This window comes from Hylobates moloch, unplaced genomic scaffold (genome assembly GCF_009828535.3).
Source record: "Hylobates moloch isolate HMO894 unplaced genomic scaffold, HMol_V3 SCAFFOLD_21, whole genome shotgun sequence".
NCBI lineage: Eukaryota > Metazoa > Chordata > Mammalia > Primates > Hylobatidae > Hylobates > Hylobates moloch.
This window is the reverse complement of record NW_026652296.1, coordinates 32072122-32084550: the sequence shown is the minus strand read 5'-3', so window position 1 is coordinate 32084550 and position 12429 is coordinate 32072122. Positions and strand designations below refer to the sequence as shown.

The following is a 12429-nucleotide window of genomic DNA, read 5'->3' as shown; positions in this document are numbered from 1 at the left end:
AGAATGCATCTGGCTATAAGTATCGAAGAGGATAGTTGAAATTCCTTTGTGCAGAATATCCATGAAGTGGTGACCTACAAATCCAGCCTCCAAGTCCCAGCACCAGCAGTAGTTCATGAACCGCACAAAACAAGCCCGTAGGAAGTCCCCCAGCAGGATGGTGATGTACGTTACCAGCATGTCGGACACCGTCAGCCTCATGAATTCCTGCAGAGGAACACAGGAAGAGGGGGTGGTTGGAGACCTTGCCCACTTCTCCCACCCTCCCTGAGAGTTTGTTGAGAGTCTAATAAACTCTCTCCCACCCACCTGACTTTGTCTCTGTGACCCTCTGATTCTTTGTGTGTGAAGAGAGGCGACCCCTGGCTCTGGAAAATGCTTAATTTAGGTTCCAGCTCCACATTACCAATTGTATGGCTTTGGAATAATCTCTGAACCTCTTGAAGCTGATATTGATATCAATCTCAAAAGGCTATTGTGAAACTTAGTAATTATGTATGCAAATGCAAATTGCCTCTTAAATTGGCTATGCCCAAGGCATCGTAGTCATCATCACTAGGACCCAAAGGCCTTGCTTCCCCACTTATTCTGAAGTGCCAGCTGCCCCCACTAAGACTAAATGTGACCATCAGTCACTGGAGACAATGCCTAGCTTTTCTCACCTCCTGCTAGTCAGATTTTTCTTTTTCTTTTTCTTTTCTTTTTTTCATATATAGAGAAAATAAAACAGGTTTTGCACAGAGGCACATAGAAGAAGGACGAAAAACTGAAGGACAAAGCTTTCTCTGCATTTGTAGAATAGACATAATTTACTGTTTTTTTGGAAAAATTGAAAATATCTACCAGACACCAATCACAACCTTTGAGACACAAAAGAGATTTGGAGTTCCCAGGGGGCACAGGATCTGCTTTGGTCATTTTATTTCCTCCAAGATGATTATGAAATGTTTGCTGGATGAACAGCTGGTAAGTTTTCAGGGTAATTCCTCAAATGGAAACATCAAGGAGGGAATAACAAAGAACTGAGAACAGGGGTCACCTTTTCAGAGAGTGTAACTACTCACAATGCCCACAGCTGTCTCCCAGCAAGAACCCCGGGGCACATCTGCAGGGTGCAGGGGTGGTCGGGGGACACTCTCATTCCAACCAGAAGTGTTGTAATAGTTAAACAGAGTCCAGTGAGTGATGTTCTTTATTGTCTCTTCATTAGCAAGCTAGAACAGAAGATGGAGGTGTGGGGTAGGAAGGAGCCAGGGATGGTCCAACTGTTTCCGTAAGAACAATGAAAGCTAGCAATGCCACAACCGTACCATCTAGCTTCTGCTCTCCCCTGGACAGAGTCCTTCTGAAACTCCCTTCTCAGGCTTTCAATATGTACAGGAGAGGCTGTAGTCCTTGGGTCTTTCCCATGAAGCTATCTTCTACGCTAAGTCAGCATTCATCTGTCTGTCTCCATCCATCCACTTGTCTGTTCATCCATCCATCCATCCATCCATCCATCCATCCATCCATCCATCCATCATCCATCCATCCATCCATCCATCCATCCATCCATCCATCCATCCATCCATCCAAGCATTGAGCCATCCATTCATGCATCTATCCAGTCATTCATTATTCTCTTGAAAATAATTTATTCAGGGCTTCTTCTGTGCATATAAAGTAGTGGCAATACAGGAGTGACCAAGAGAGATGGAGCTTCGCTCAGAAAGATTAGAGTCTAGTAAATGACAGAGATGAACAGGCAATTACAGAACAGACTGATACGAGCTATGGGACATTCTCTCTGGGAGAAAGAGCATCCACATCACACAATGGGGGCCACAAAAGACTTCCTGGAGGCAGTGACAGCTGGGCCAAAACCTCAAGGAGGATTAGTCAACTAATCAAACATGAGGAGGGGGGTGGAGAGAGGGGCAAGAGAGAATTTTGCCCTGTGGCAGAAATGTGAGGCTCAGGAGGGTATAGCAGTCTCCTGGGTAGGAGGGAAGCCACAGATAGGGGGGAGGAGAGGTTAGGGCCAGATTCAGTCACTTCCTTGCTTAGAACAGTTTTCTGTTAGCATCAGGAAAAAGTTCCTACAGCTCAATAACAAGGAGGGAAGGGGTGGAGAAGAGGGGCATCAGCATCATCCGGCCCTCCCTTGCTCTAATTTTTTCACTCTTCTGATCCACTCCACTGTTCAGCCATCATCCAGTTCCCTGTTGACCCAGCTGTTCCCTCTGCCTTTTCCAATGTCTGCTAAGGTCCCCAGGGTGGGATGTGGAGCTCCTCCTGTGCGCTGCCATGCTGCCCTGGGCTTGCTCTTACTGAAGCACATCCCACAGCATGCTGTAATGAAGTCTGTCTCCCGGCCCAGAGTGTGAACACACTTGGGACAGGACTGTGTCTTCCTATTTGCTCTACCCCAGGGCCTGCCATTGTGGGTGCTCCATAATTGTGTGGTGAGCATTGATGAATGGTTAAGTCATGACATAGCATCTTAGAGGACAATTACTTGGCTGTTAATCATTTATGGAAGCTCTGAAACAGTGTGGAAAAGGCTGAAGATAAAATATTAAGGTATCAAATGACATGTATATGATGTGAAAAAAGATAAACAGGAAAACACAGTAAAAAACTATAGGAAAAGGTTAACAATGGTCATCTTTGGGTCATAGATTCTGAGGAGTTTTTTTTAAATTTTATTTTTCTGAATTTACATTTATTTAATTAATACGAATTATATATAATGAAATTATTATATTAAAAAAATACTATGGGCACCAGAAATTGCAGTGGGGTGGAGGGTGTTGTGGTTTTTACCTTGAGGTGGACATCATCCATCAGGGCCAAGAGAAACGTGTAGAGGTTCCCCAGGAAGAGTGCAAAGATGCGTCCCAGCTGCCACTTCAGTCCAGTGCGTGGGTGGTAATTCTCCAGGGCAGCGATGGTTTCAAACAGAGGGGGACAAAACATTCCAAGCAGGGACATCACAATCTCTACCTGAGGAATCAGGAAAGCCTAGGTCGTGTCATCAACATTATACTTGTTTGGCCGCCATCCCTGCACTCCCATGGCCATCCATCTCCACTTCTCTGCTGCCCCCTCCGCTGCCCCTGGAGATGCCCTGGGGTCTATACAGCTTGCTGCATGACCCTGGCAAAGGCATCAACATGCCCCGAGCACTTGGCCTGTGCTTGCATATCATAATTGCTGTGTGACCAGATGCTATAATGGTTGTTGTTACTAGTATTGATGAAAATAGCACTTTCTGGCCAGGTGCAGTGGCTCACGCCTATAATCCCAGCATTTTGGCAGGCCGAGGCAGGCAGATCATGAGGTCAGGAGATAGCCAGGACATCCTGGCTAACACGGTGAAACCCTGTCTCTACAAAAAAATACAAAAAATTAGCTGGATGTGGTGGCACACACCTGTAATCCCAGCTACTTGGGAGGCTGAGGCAGGAGAATTGCTTGAACCCGGGAGGTGGAGGTTACAGTGAGGCGAGATCGCACCACTGCACTCCAGCCTGGGTGACAGAGCAAGACTCCATCTCAAAAAAACAAAAACAAAAAACAAAAACGAACAAAATCAACTGCTCACCCAGTGGAAAGTAAATCCCTAAACTGTTGACCAAACTGCAAGTTGATCAACTCTTCTCGGCTGGTCCTGACTCTCCCACTCTCTCTCACACTGACCCTTGGCTTGGTTTCTCATCATCTCCATACCTGTCCATGTAGTTCTCACCTGGAGAGCCATCACTGCCCCATATCTACCACTGCCCTTCATTATATGTGTGTGTAATGTTCAGCCTAATTCGTGCCTTTGCCACAAAATTCCACTGCCTCTTCAGCTCTCGTGGACAATTCCATCTGTAAACTAAAACATCTTATTTGATCATGGTATTCCTGCTTACTGTTGTTTGTGCTTTGGTTTATTCTTGTCGAGCCTGCATCCTAAGGAAACTGCAATCCCCTTAAGGGTAGAATTCATCTTGGGCATCTTTTGAGTCCTTCTCACAGCTTAGTGACCCAGTGAAGGCTTTGTGGAAGGGATGTTTTTCCCTTCTTACTCTATTCCTCAGTTCTCCCATCCTACAGAGGGGCCCCCAAAGTCCCTGTCTTTCCCATATCTTAAACCCATTCGGACCAGGTCAGGAGCTACATTGGGGCCTCTAATACACTGTTGGGAGTGTCTGAGTTGATGTCCAGCTGCACTGATCCAGAGTGGGTTAGAGGTAAGCTTAGGCAATCAGGAATGAGGCCCCAAAGACAGACTCAGAGCCAGAGGCACTGCATCCTAATCCTGACTCCATTGCTAATAAGCTGTGCGTCTTAAACTTTCTGGTCCTCAGATATTTATGCGAAAACTAGGACTAAGGATGCCTACACTGCCATAGTGCTATGAGGCATAAATAATGGGCATAGAGGTCTATTGCAGGTCTTCAGTTAATAGTTGTCTCCTTTGTCTTTCCTCCATCTCTCATTTATGAAGCACTTACTATGTGTGAGTTACTGTGCCAAATTCTAAAGATGCAACAAAGAATAAAAAGTCACACATGCTCTGCCCACAAGAACTTAGATATAAATAATTCTGTAATAAGTTAATCATTACAAAGGTAAAAATGCTGCAAAGGGTAAATACTTTAAGTATATAATAGAAATAAGGATATAACATTTAAACTCATACCTGAAATTATTCAAGAGAGAGGAGAGTGTGTGAGAGAAGGCATCTCAGTAGAACAGAGGCCAATGTTGCTGCAGTTTAGTGAAGATGGGAAGAGTAAGAGTGACTAAAGGTACAATTGGGGGCTGGGTGCAGTGGGTCATGCCTGTAATCCCAGCACTTTGGGAGGCTGAGGCAGGTGGATCATCTGGGTTCAGGAGTTTGAGACCAGCCTGGCCAACATGGCAAAACCTCGTCTCTACTAAAAATACAAAAATTAGCCAGGTGTGGTGGTGCGTGCCTGCAGTCCCAGTTACTTGGGAGGCTGAGGTAAGAGAATCACTTGAACCCAGGAGGTGGAGGTTGTAGTGAACTGAAATCGGGCCACTGCACTCCAGCCTGGATGACAGAGCAAGACTTCATCTCAAATAATAATAATAATAATAAGTAAAAATAAAGGTACAACTGGGAAGGTAAGTCAGGGAAGGCCATTTAGGACTTTATCCTAAGAGAAAATGATGGTTTTCATGGTGAATGCATCTTTATACTAAAAATAATAACTTGGAGTTCTGGGAAGGTAATGATAGCCACAACATGATTTTTGAATCTCTCTGAATCCCCACGGAAAACTGGACAAAGCAATTAAATAATAAAATAAACATATAGACAACAAAGCTAGGTGTCCTAATGAATCCTTAAATACAAGTGGCTACAATACAATACAAATTACCAACAGCCACAAGTTCTTACAGAGTTCATGTCTGGATGAGAGAAGGTCAAGAGAAACAGTGGGGTATCCAATGAATCTGAGAACAGGAGATGTCAAAATGGCTAATAGGTACTCAATGAAAAGCATAGTGGAACAATCTGAGAACAGCAGCTGACACTGTGAGGAACTCTGCTCAGTCCGATAATAGGTGAGTGCAAGGCCATTCTTGGTTAATCTGGAGATGAGCTAAAACAGCCTGGGCCTCTTGAACTTTTGAAATTGATCAGTCAAGCTCCCTAACAGGACAGGGCACAACATGAAGGAGACTATTCTGAGAACAGAATTTAAATTGAGCAGACAGGGGGAATATAGAGAAAGGAATGGGAAGGTCTAGATAAAAAGTAGAAAAGGGATGAGAGGCAGGAGCTGTCATCCAGCAAGCCACCATATATTTTGAAGACTTCATAAAAACACTGGAAGAGAGAGCTCTGTTAAATTAGGAAAGTTACCCTGAACCATGCCTCACTAAAACTTCAGCAAAACTAACTTTATATAAAAATGAACAGTGGAACAGTTTTTTCTAGGTCAAATCCCATACAAAGTTATTTCAAGGAAAAGAGAACAAGAAGTAGGTTAAACTTTCAGATAATGAAAACGCACCAAAAAGTAAGTTGTATAAAACAGTTAAAAAATTATAACGAGTATTCAAAAACAGAAAACTGAAAGATGTTAAGAAAATACAAGTCACAAAACAATATAAATAACAATTAGAAACACCCAGAAAAAGGGTGACAGAATATTGCAAAAAAAAAAAAAAAAAAAAGAAATTAAGGGAAAACTATATTAAAATTGAAGAATACCTAAGAGAATCACAATTGAAAAACATAATGATAATGACAAGAAAAAGATAAAAAGGGGGAGAATTTTAAAAATAAAAAATATATGAAGAAAGAAGTTAATAGGATTCAGGAGAAAACAAGATGTATTGAAGAGAGACAAAGAAGATTCAACACAGGTATGATAGGAGGTCCTGAAGAAAACCCAAACAAGGGAATAGAACAAATTTTTAAAAACTATAATTCAATAAATCTTCCCTTAAATGAGAAACAAGATCTGAATCTGCCTAACATTTTAAAAAACTTTGTGGTCTGGTATGGTGGCTCACACTTGTAATCCCAGCACTTTGGGAGGCTGAGGCAGGCAGATCACTTGAGGTCAGGAGTTCGAGACCAGCCTGGCCAACAGGGTGAAACCCTGTCTCTACTAAAAATACAAAAGTTAGCCGGGCATGGCGATGCGTGCCTGTAATCCCAGCTACTCAGGAGGGTGAGGCAGGAGAATTGTTTGAACCCAGGAGGTGGAGGTTGCAGTGAGCCAAGATCGTGCCAATGCACTACAGCCTGGGTGACAGAGCGAGACTTCATCTCAAAATGAATAAATAAATAAATACACTGTGTATCTGAGAATATCAAGAATGACCAATACCAAGATGTATTCTTAAGTAAAGTTAATGGACTTTAAAGAAAAAGGAAAATAAATATTGGCATGTAGGTAAAAAGAGCAAGTGTATCATTTTGCCTTATTTTCTTGTATACCAGGTAACCTTTGACTTCTTTCTGGTCATTGACCTTTAATAATTATTTATGGAGTTCTTTGAGGCATAGATATGTACATGCTGAATTAGAGAGGCTCTAAGCTTGGTTCTGCCAGGTACCTGGTACACTACCATCTACAAGGCTTCAAACCAAAGTCAAGGTCTGAGAGCCCCAGGTACAAGTCTGCTCAGTGGAAGGTCTGAGGCCACAGGCTCTGCGGACAGCACCTTTTCCTTCTCTTTTCCACTTCCAGCCTAAACAGCAAGCTGCCTTCTTAGTAGTTACTGGAGGTGGGAGGAGGGTTAGATCAGGTTCACCCATACCTTGAATGCCTTAACTCCTGGGAGAGGGGTGGTGAGATCTATTTAGGGAGATTTTCCCCTCCTCCTAATATGGAAAAGTCCAGGTTTGGACACTTTGTCTCTTTGGACTTTATGGACTGAATCGTGTCTCCTTCTCCCCCTCCCACAAATTTGTATCTTGAAGCCCTAACTCTCAATGTGACTATTTGGAGATGGGGCCTTTAAGGAGGTAATTAAGGTTAAGTGAGGTCACAAGGGTGGGACCTAATCCAATAAGACTGGTGATCTTATAAGAAGAGGAAAAGATACCAGAGATCTCTCTCTCTCTGTCTCCATGCGCATGCACAGAAGGAAGGTCACAGAAGGACACAGGGAGAAGACAGACACCTGCAAGCCTCAGGGGAAAGCAAACCTGCCAACTCCTTGATCTTGGACTTCCAGCCTCCAGAACGGTGAGCAAATACATTTCTGTTGTTTAAGATACTCAGTCTGTGTTACTTTGTTGTGGCAGCCTATATGTTTTTCCTTCTATACTCTCAACACTTTACTTCCAGGACACTTCTGACACCAAATGTGTCAGACACATTTGACACTTCTGACACCAAATTTTTTCCCATACCAACCAATTTTCTGATACCAGCCAGGTAGCGTACAATTCAATTCAATTAAGACACTAACCAGAGTGAGCACAGACTCCACAGGTGAAGGGCTCAGTCCCACAAGGCTGCCCCTACTTTGGATGCCAATCACAAGTATTAGGTCGCCAGGTTACCAGCAACTTCTGTTCGATTTGGCTATAAAGCAGAGATTCTCACAACCCCCTTCTTGGGTTTGGTCATTTGCTACAGTGAGGAAATCATTCAGGAAAACAATTTAATTACTAGATTATCTGTTTATTTCAAAGGATATAACTCAGGAATGGCCAGGTGAAAGAGATGCATAGGGTAAGGTATGGGCAAGGAGCTTGGAGCTTCCAGGCCTGCTGGGCTTGCCACACTCCACGTATTCAGCAACCCATAAGCTCTTCAAACACTGCCCTTCGGGTTTTTATGGAGGCGTCATTATGTAGTCATGATTGATTAAATCACTGGCCATTGGTGATCAGCTCAACTTCAGCCCCTCTCCCCTCCCTGGAGGTGATGGGATACGGCTGAAAGTTCCAATTTTCTAATCACTGGCTGGTTCCCCTGGCAGCCAGCCCACATGCAGAGGTTATCCAGGAGCTTCCAGCCACGAGTCATCCTACTGGCTTACGAAAAACACTGATCACTTTAGAGATTCCAAGGGTTTTAGGGGCTGTGTGCCAGAAACTGGGAGCAGACCAATATATAATAAGAAATATATAATAATATCACAGCCCTAGCAAACTCATATATCATAATTTGTGATCCTAATGTCTCAAAATAGAGTCACTCATGTCAAAAAGCATTAAGTCCATAGTGAAGTTGTTCTGCCCTCTCTCAAAGTGATAAGCATGTATATAATGGACCGAGGTGATAAGCGAACACCTGCTGCTGCCTGGTATTTCCTGAAATGAACTGATAGAGAATGAAATGTTGGCTGAGATAAAGAGAACAGACCCATCTGGGAGGATCATAAAAGCAGCCAGGACCTGGCCTTGTTCAAAAAGCCTTCGGAGGCTCTGCCCATGGGAACTCTGGAACCTTCTCCAGATTTTGGCAGCGGCTGCTGGAAGCTCTGCAAGAGAGAAACAGCAATGCCCACATCTGCTGGCCAGTGCCTGAATGACTTCTGGACCCACTCCGCTCATCTGTTGATGTGTTGGTCTCCGGAGCCATCGCTGTGGTTTACCTCCCTTTTATTACTGCCTGTGTGTTGAATATTAGTGGAGTGACTGATGGGGTATGAAGGCCTCAAAATAAATTGGGAATTCAAGAACTGCTAATTGGCTATTGTGAAACTTCCCACCTTAGGACAGAGTCAGCACATCAAGGCTGCAGGAACCTAATTAACACAACACAGGCTAAGACACTGGCGCTAATGGGATGGAACTAGAGCAGAGGAAGAAGTGTTCGAAAAGTCAGCATTTGCCTTCAGAGCATAAGAGACTTGACACTAATACTCCCCTTATATTTCTGGTCACAGGCTTTCACTTAAAATTGGTCTTGGGGGGTCTCTCACCGTGTTTTCAGATTCTCAGTGTTTTCAAGGTATGCTTCTTCTTTAAATGAGCATTTTTAGTGCTTTTAATTAGTTACTTGATCCAAATAACCTAGGCTACCATTAGCAGAAACAACTGGCCCCATTCTTTTATTTTAAACCTTTCTGTGTCCCGATGTTTTAGATGAGTTAATTATAAATAGCACATAGCTTTAACAGTTTTTGATCTAATCATTATTGTCTTCAAACTGTAGCATCAAATCCATTTACATCTATTAGAATCACTGATATATTTAGATTTAAATCTGATTTTGTGCTTTATATTTGTCCTTCTATCAATTCCATATTTCCTTTTTTATATCCTTTCTTGCTTTGTTGGGGGAAGACAGGCTGTCTTCTTTTTTTAAATTGCAGTTTGAATGCAAGATAAACTCTTTCTTATTATTAATTTATTTAGCTCATGATTCTGTGGGGCAGCATTTTTTTTTAAACTGGGGTTAACTGGGTGGTTCTTTTATTGGCCTTACCTGCTGATAGCTGATGGCTCCATTCAAATATATGGTGGTTTACTGGCTATTGGCCAGGGTGGGGAGATAACTGGACCATGTGTCTCATCACTCAGGAGGCTAGCCAGAGATTATTCACATGATGAAGGTCTCAGGGTTCCCAAAAGCAGTGAAAGAGCAAGTCGCAATACACAAACACTTTTTAAATCTCTGCATGTTTCATGGTTGCTATTGTTCCATTGGCTAAACCAAGTCACGTGACCAAGCTAAGGTGGATTCAAAAGATGGGGGACACAGATTCCACCTCTTCATGAATGTTCAAAGGAAAGCAAAGAGATGTGCATATAAGGATAGGAAGAATTTGTAGCCATTTTCACAAATGACCACAGATGTCAAATTCCCAAAAGAGGTTTATGGATTTTGTGTTATCACAATAAAATCTTAATGTGTTTTATTGTGGAGCTTGATGAGAAAACTCACTCTATCAGGTATTAAGACATAGTGTAAATGCATAGTATATCAGTTTGTTATTTGTGTTGGAATAGACAAATAGGAATAGAAAAGAGAGCCCAGAATCATACCCATGCCTTAATAAACACTTGATTTACGATATATGGCACTGCAGAGCTGTGAGGAAAGGATCACCTCGTTAGTAATTGGTGTTGCACAGGTGGCTATCCAGTTGCTAAACCAGTTTTTCTAGTTGTAAAAACCAGTTCCCAAAACCTAATAACAGGTGACTTTTTGTTCAGGATATTCATGCTATTTGACTGGAAAGGGATGTAATTTCACTTATTAAAACAAGTCTATAATCCAGACTTTCAATAAATCAAATGAATGGCACAGGAACCAGAGATTTCAGTATTTGCCATCAACCTTCACTTCATCAGAGATATTTTTCTTACCTCATTCCTTTCATACCAGCTAACATTCTGCATTTTGGAGAATTGCTGGGATCGCTTAACCACAAAGTAAATGAGGTACCCACTTCCACACAAACAGCAGATGATGAGAAAGTTGGCCAGGACACGAAGAAATCTTGTCAGATGGATATTTTCTTCTTTGTTACTCTCTTGTTCATCCACTATTGATTCCTTAATGTGTGAAAATGAGATGTGCATAAATGTCAGGCCAGAAATGCCAGAACCATGGCTGTTGGGTCCCTGAAAATAGTACTTTCTGTATTTCCAGAAATGAAATAATACAGAGGAGATGATGTAATGCCCTGTGCTCCATGGAGAATTATTTTCTTTAGAAAAATATGTTTGTTGTTATTGCTATTCCAGTACATACAAGAAAAACTTAGATTTCTTGAATAGTCACCACGTGTCAGATGTGGTACTTTCCATGCATTGTCCCTCTTTTTTTCTCTTTTGAGATGGAGTTTTGCTCTTGTTGCTCAGGCTGGGGTGCAATGGCGCAATCTCGGCTCACCACCTCCCGGGTTCAAGTGATTCTCCTGCCTCAGCCTCCCGAGTAGCTGGGATTACAGGCATGCGCCACCATGCCTGGCTAATTTTATATCTTTAGTAGAGATGGGGTTTCTCCATGTTCGTCAGGCTGGTCTCGATCTCCTGACCTCAGGTGATCCGCCTGCCTCAGCCTCCCAAACTGCTGGGATTACAGGCATGAGCCACTGTGCCTGGCTGCATTGTCCCTCAAATTCTAGCAACGAACCAGTAGAGTAGTTACTGTTATTACCCACATTACAGACCCTAAGGCCCGGAGAGATTTCAGTAACTGACTAGGATTGTGTTAAGTCTATAGGTCAAATAGACTCCAACTGAATCTTAAAATATTGAGTCTTCTAATCGAGGGTTGGCAAACTCATTAAAGCTAGATAGTGTTTTTGGTTTGCTGGTCATATGGTCTCTCTCACAGCCATTCAACTATGCCATTGTGGCATGAAAGCAACTATAGACAAGATGTAAATAAGTTGGAATGCCTTTGTTTCGATAAAACTTTATTTGTAAAAGTAGGCAGCAGGCTGGATTTGGCCTGTGGGCTATAGTTTGCCAGCCTCTGTTCTAATCCATCAGCATAGCATATCTCTCCATTTACTTAGGGTTTCTTAATTTCTTTCAGCAATATTTTATACTTTTGGTGTAATGGTCTTGTACATTATTTTGGTTAAATTTATATCTAGGAATTTTATGGGTTTTTTTGGATACTATTAATAGAATTTAAACTTTTTATTTCTTTTTTTTTTGAGACAGAGTCTCTCTGCGTCGCCTAGGTTGGAGTGCGGTGGCATGATCTCGGCTCACTGCAACCTCCACCTCCTAGGTTCAAGTGATTCTCCTGCCTCAGCCTCCTGAGTAGCTGGGATTACAGGTGCCCACCACCACACTCTGCTAATTATTTTTTTTTTTTTTGAGACCAAGTCTTGCTCTATCACCCAGGCTGGAGTGCAGTGGCACAATCTCAGCTCACTGCAAGCTCCGCCTCCCAGGTTCATGCCATTCTCCTGTCTCAGCCTCCCAAGTAGCTGGAACTACAGGCACCCGCCACCATGCCTGGCTAATTTCTTTTGTATTTTTAGTAGAGA

At 42.6% G+C, this 12429-nt stretch overlaps 1 protein-coding gene across 1 annotated transcript in view; it reads right to left on the bottom strand.

Annotated features, from left to right (window-relative positions):
• Positions 1–12429, bottom strand: part of TMC2 (transmembrane channel like 2) — a 110041-nt gene that overhangs the window by 29075 nt on the left and 68537 nt on the right. The window contains exons 11-14 of the mRNA XM_032142766.2: positions 10787–10975; positions 2806–2985; positions 1065–1214; positions 79–207 (exon numbers count right to left, since the gene is read on the bottom strand). Coding sequence (XP_031998657.1) covers positions 79–207; positions 1065–1214; positions 2806–2985; positions 10787–10975 — 648 coding nt within the window. The remainder of the gene's footprint in view (positions 1–78; positions 208–1064; positions 1215–2805; positions 2986–10786; positions 10976–12429) is intronic.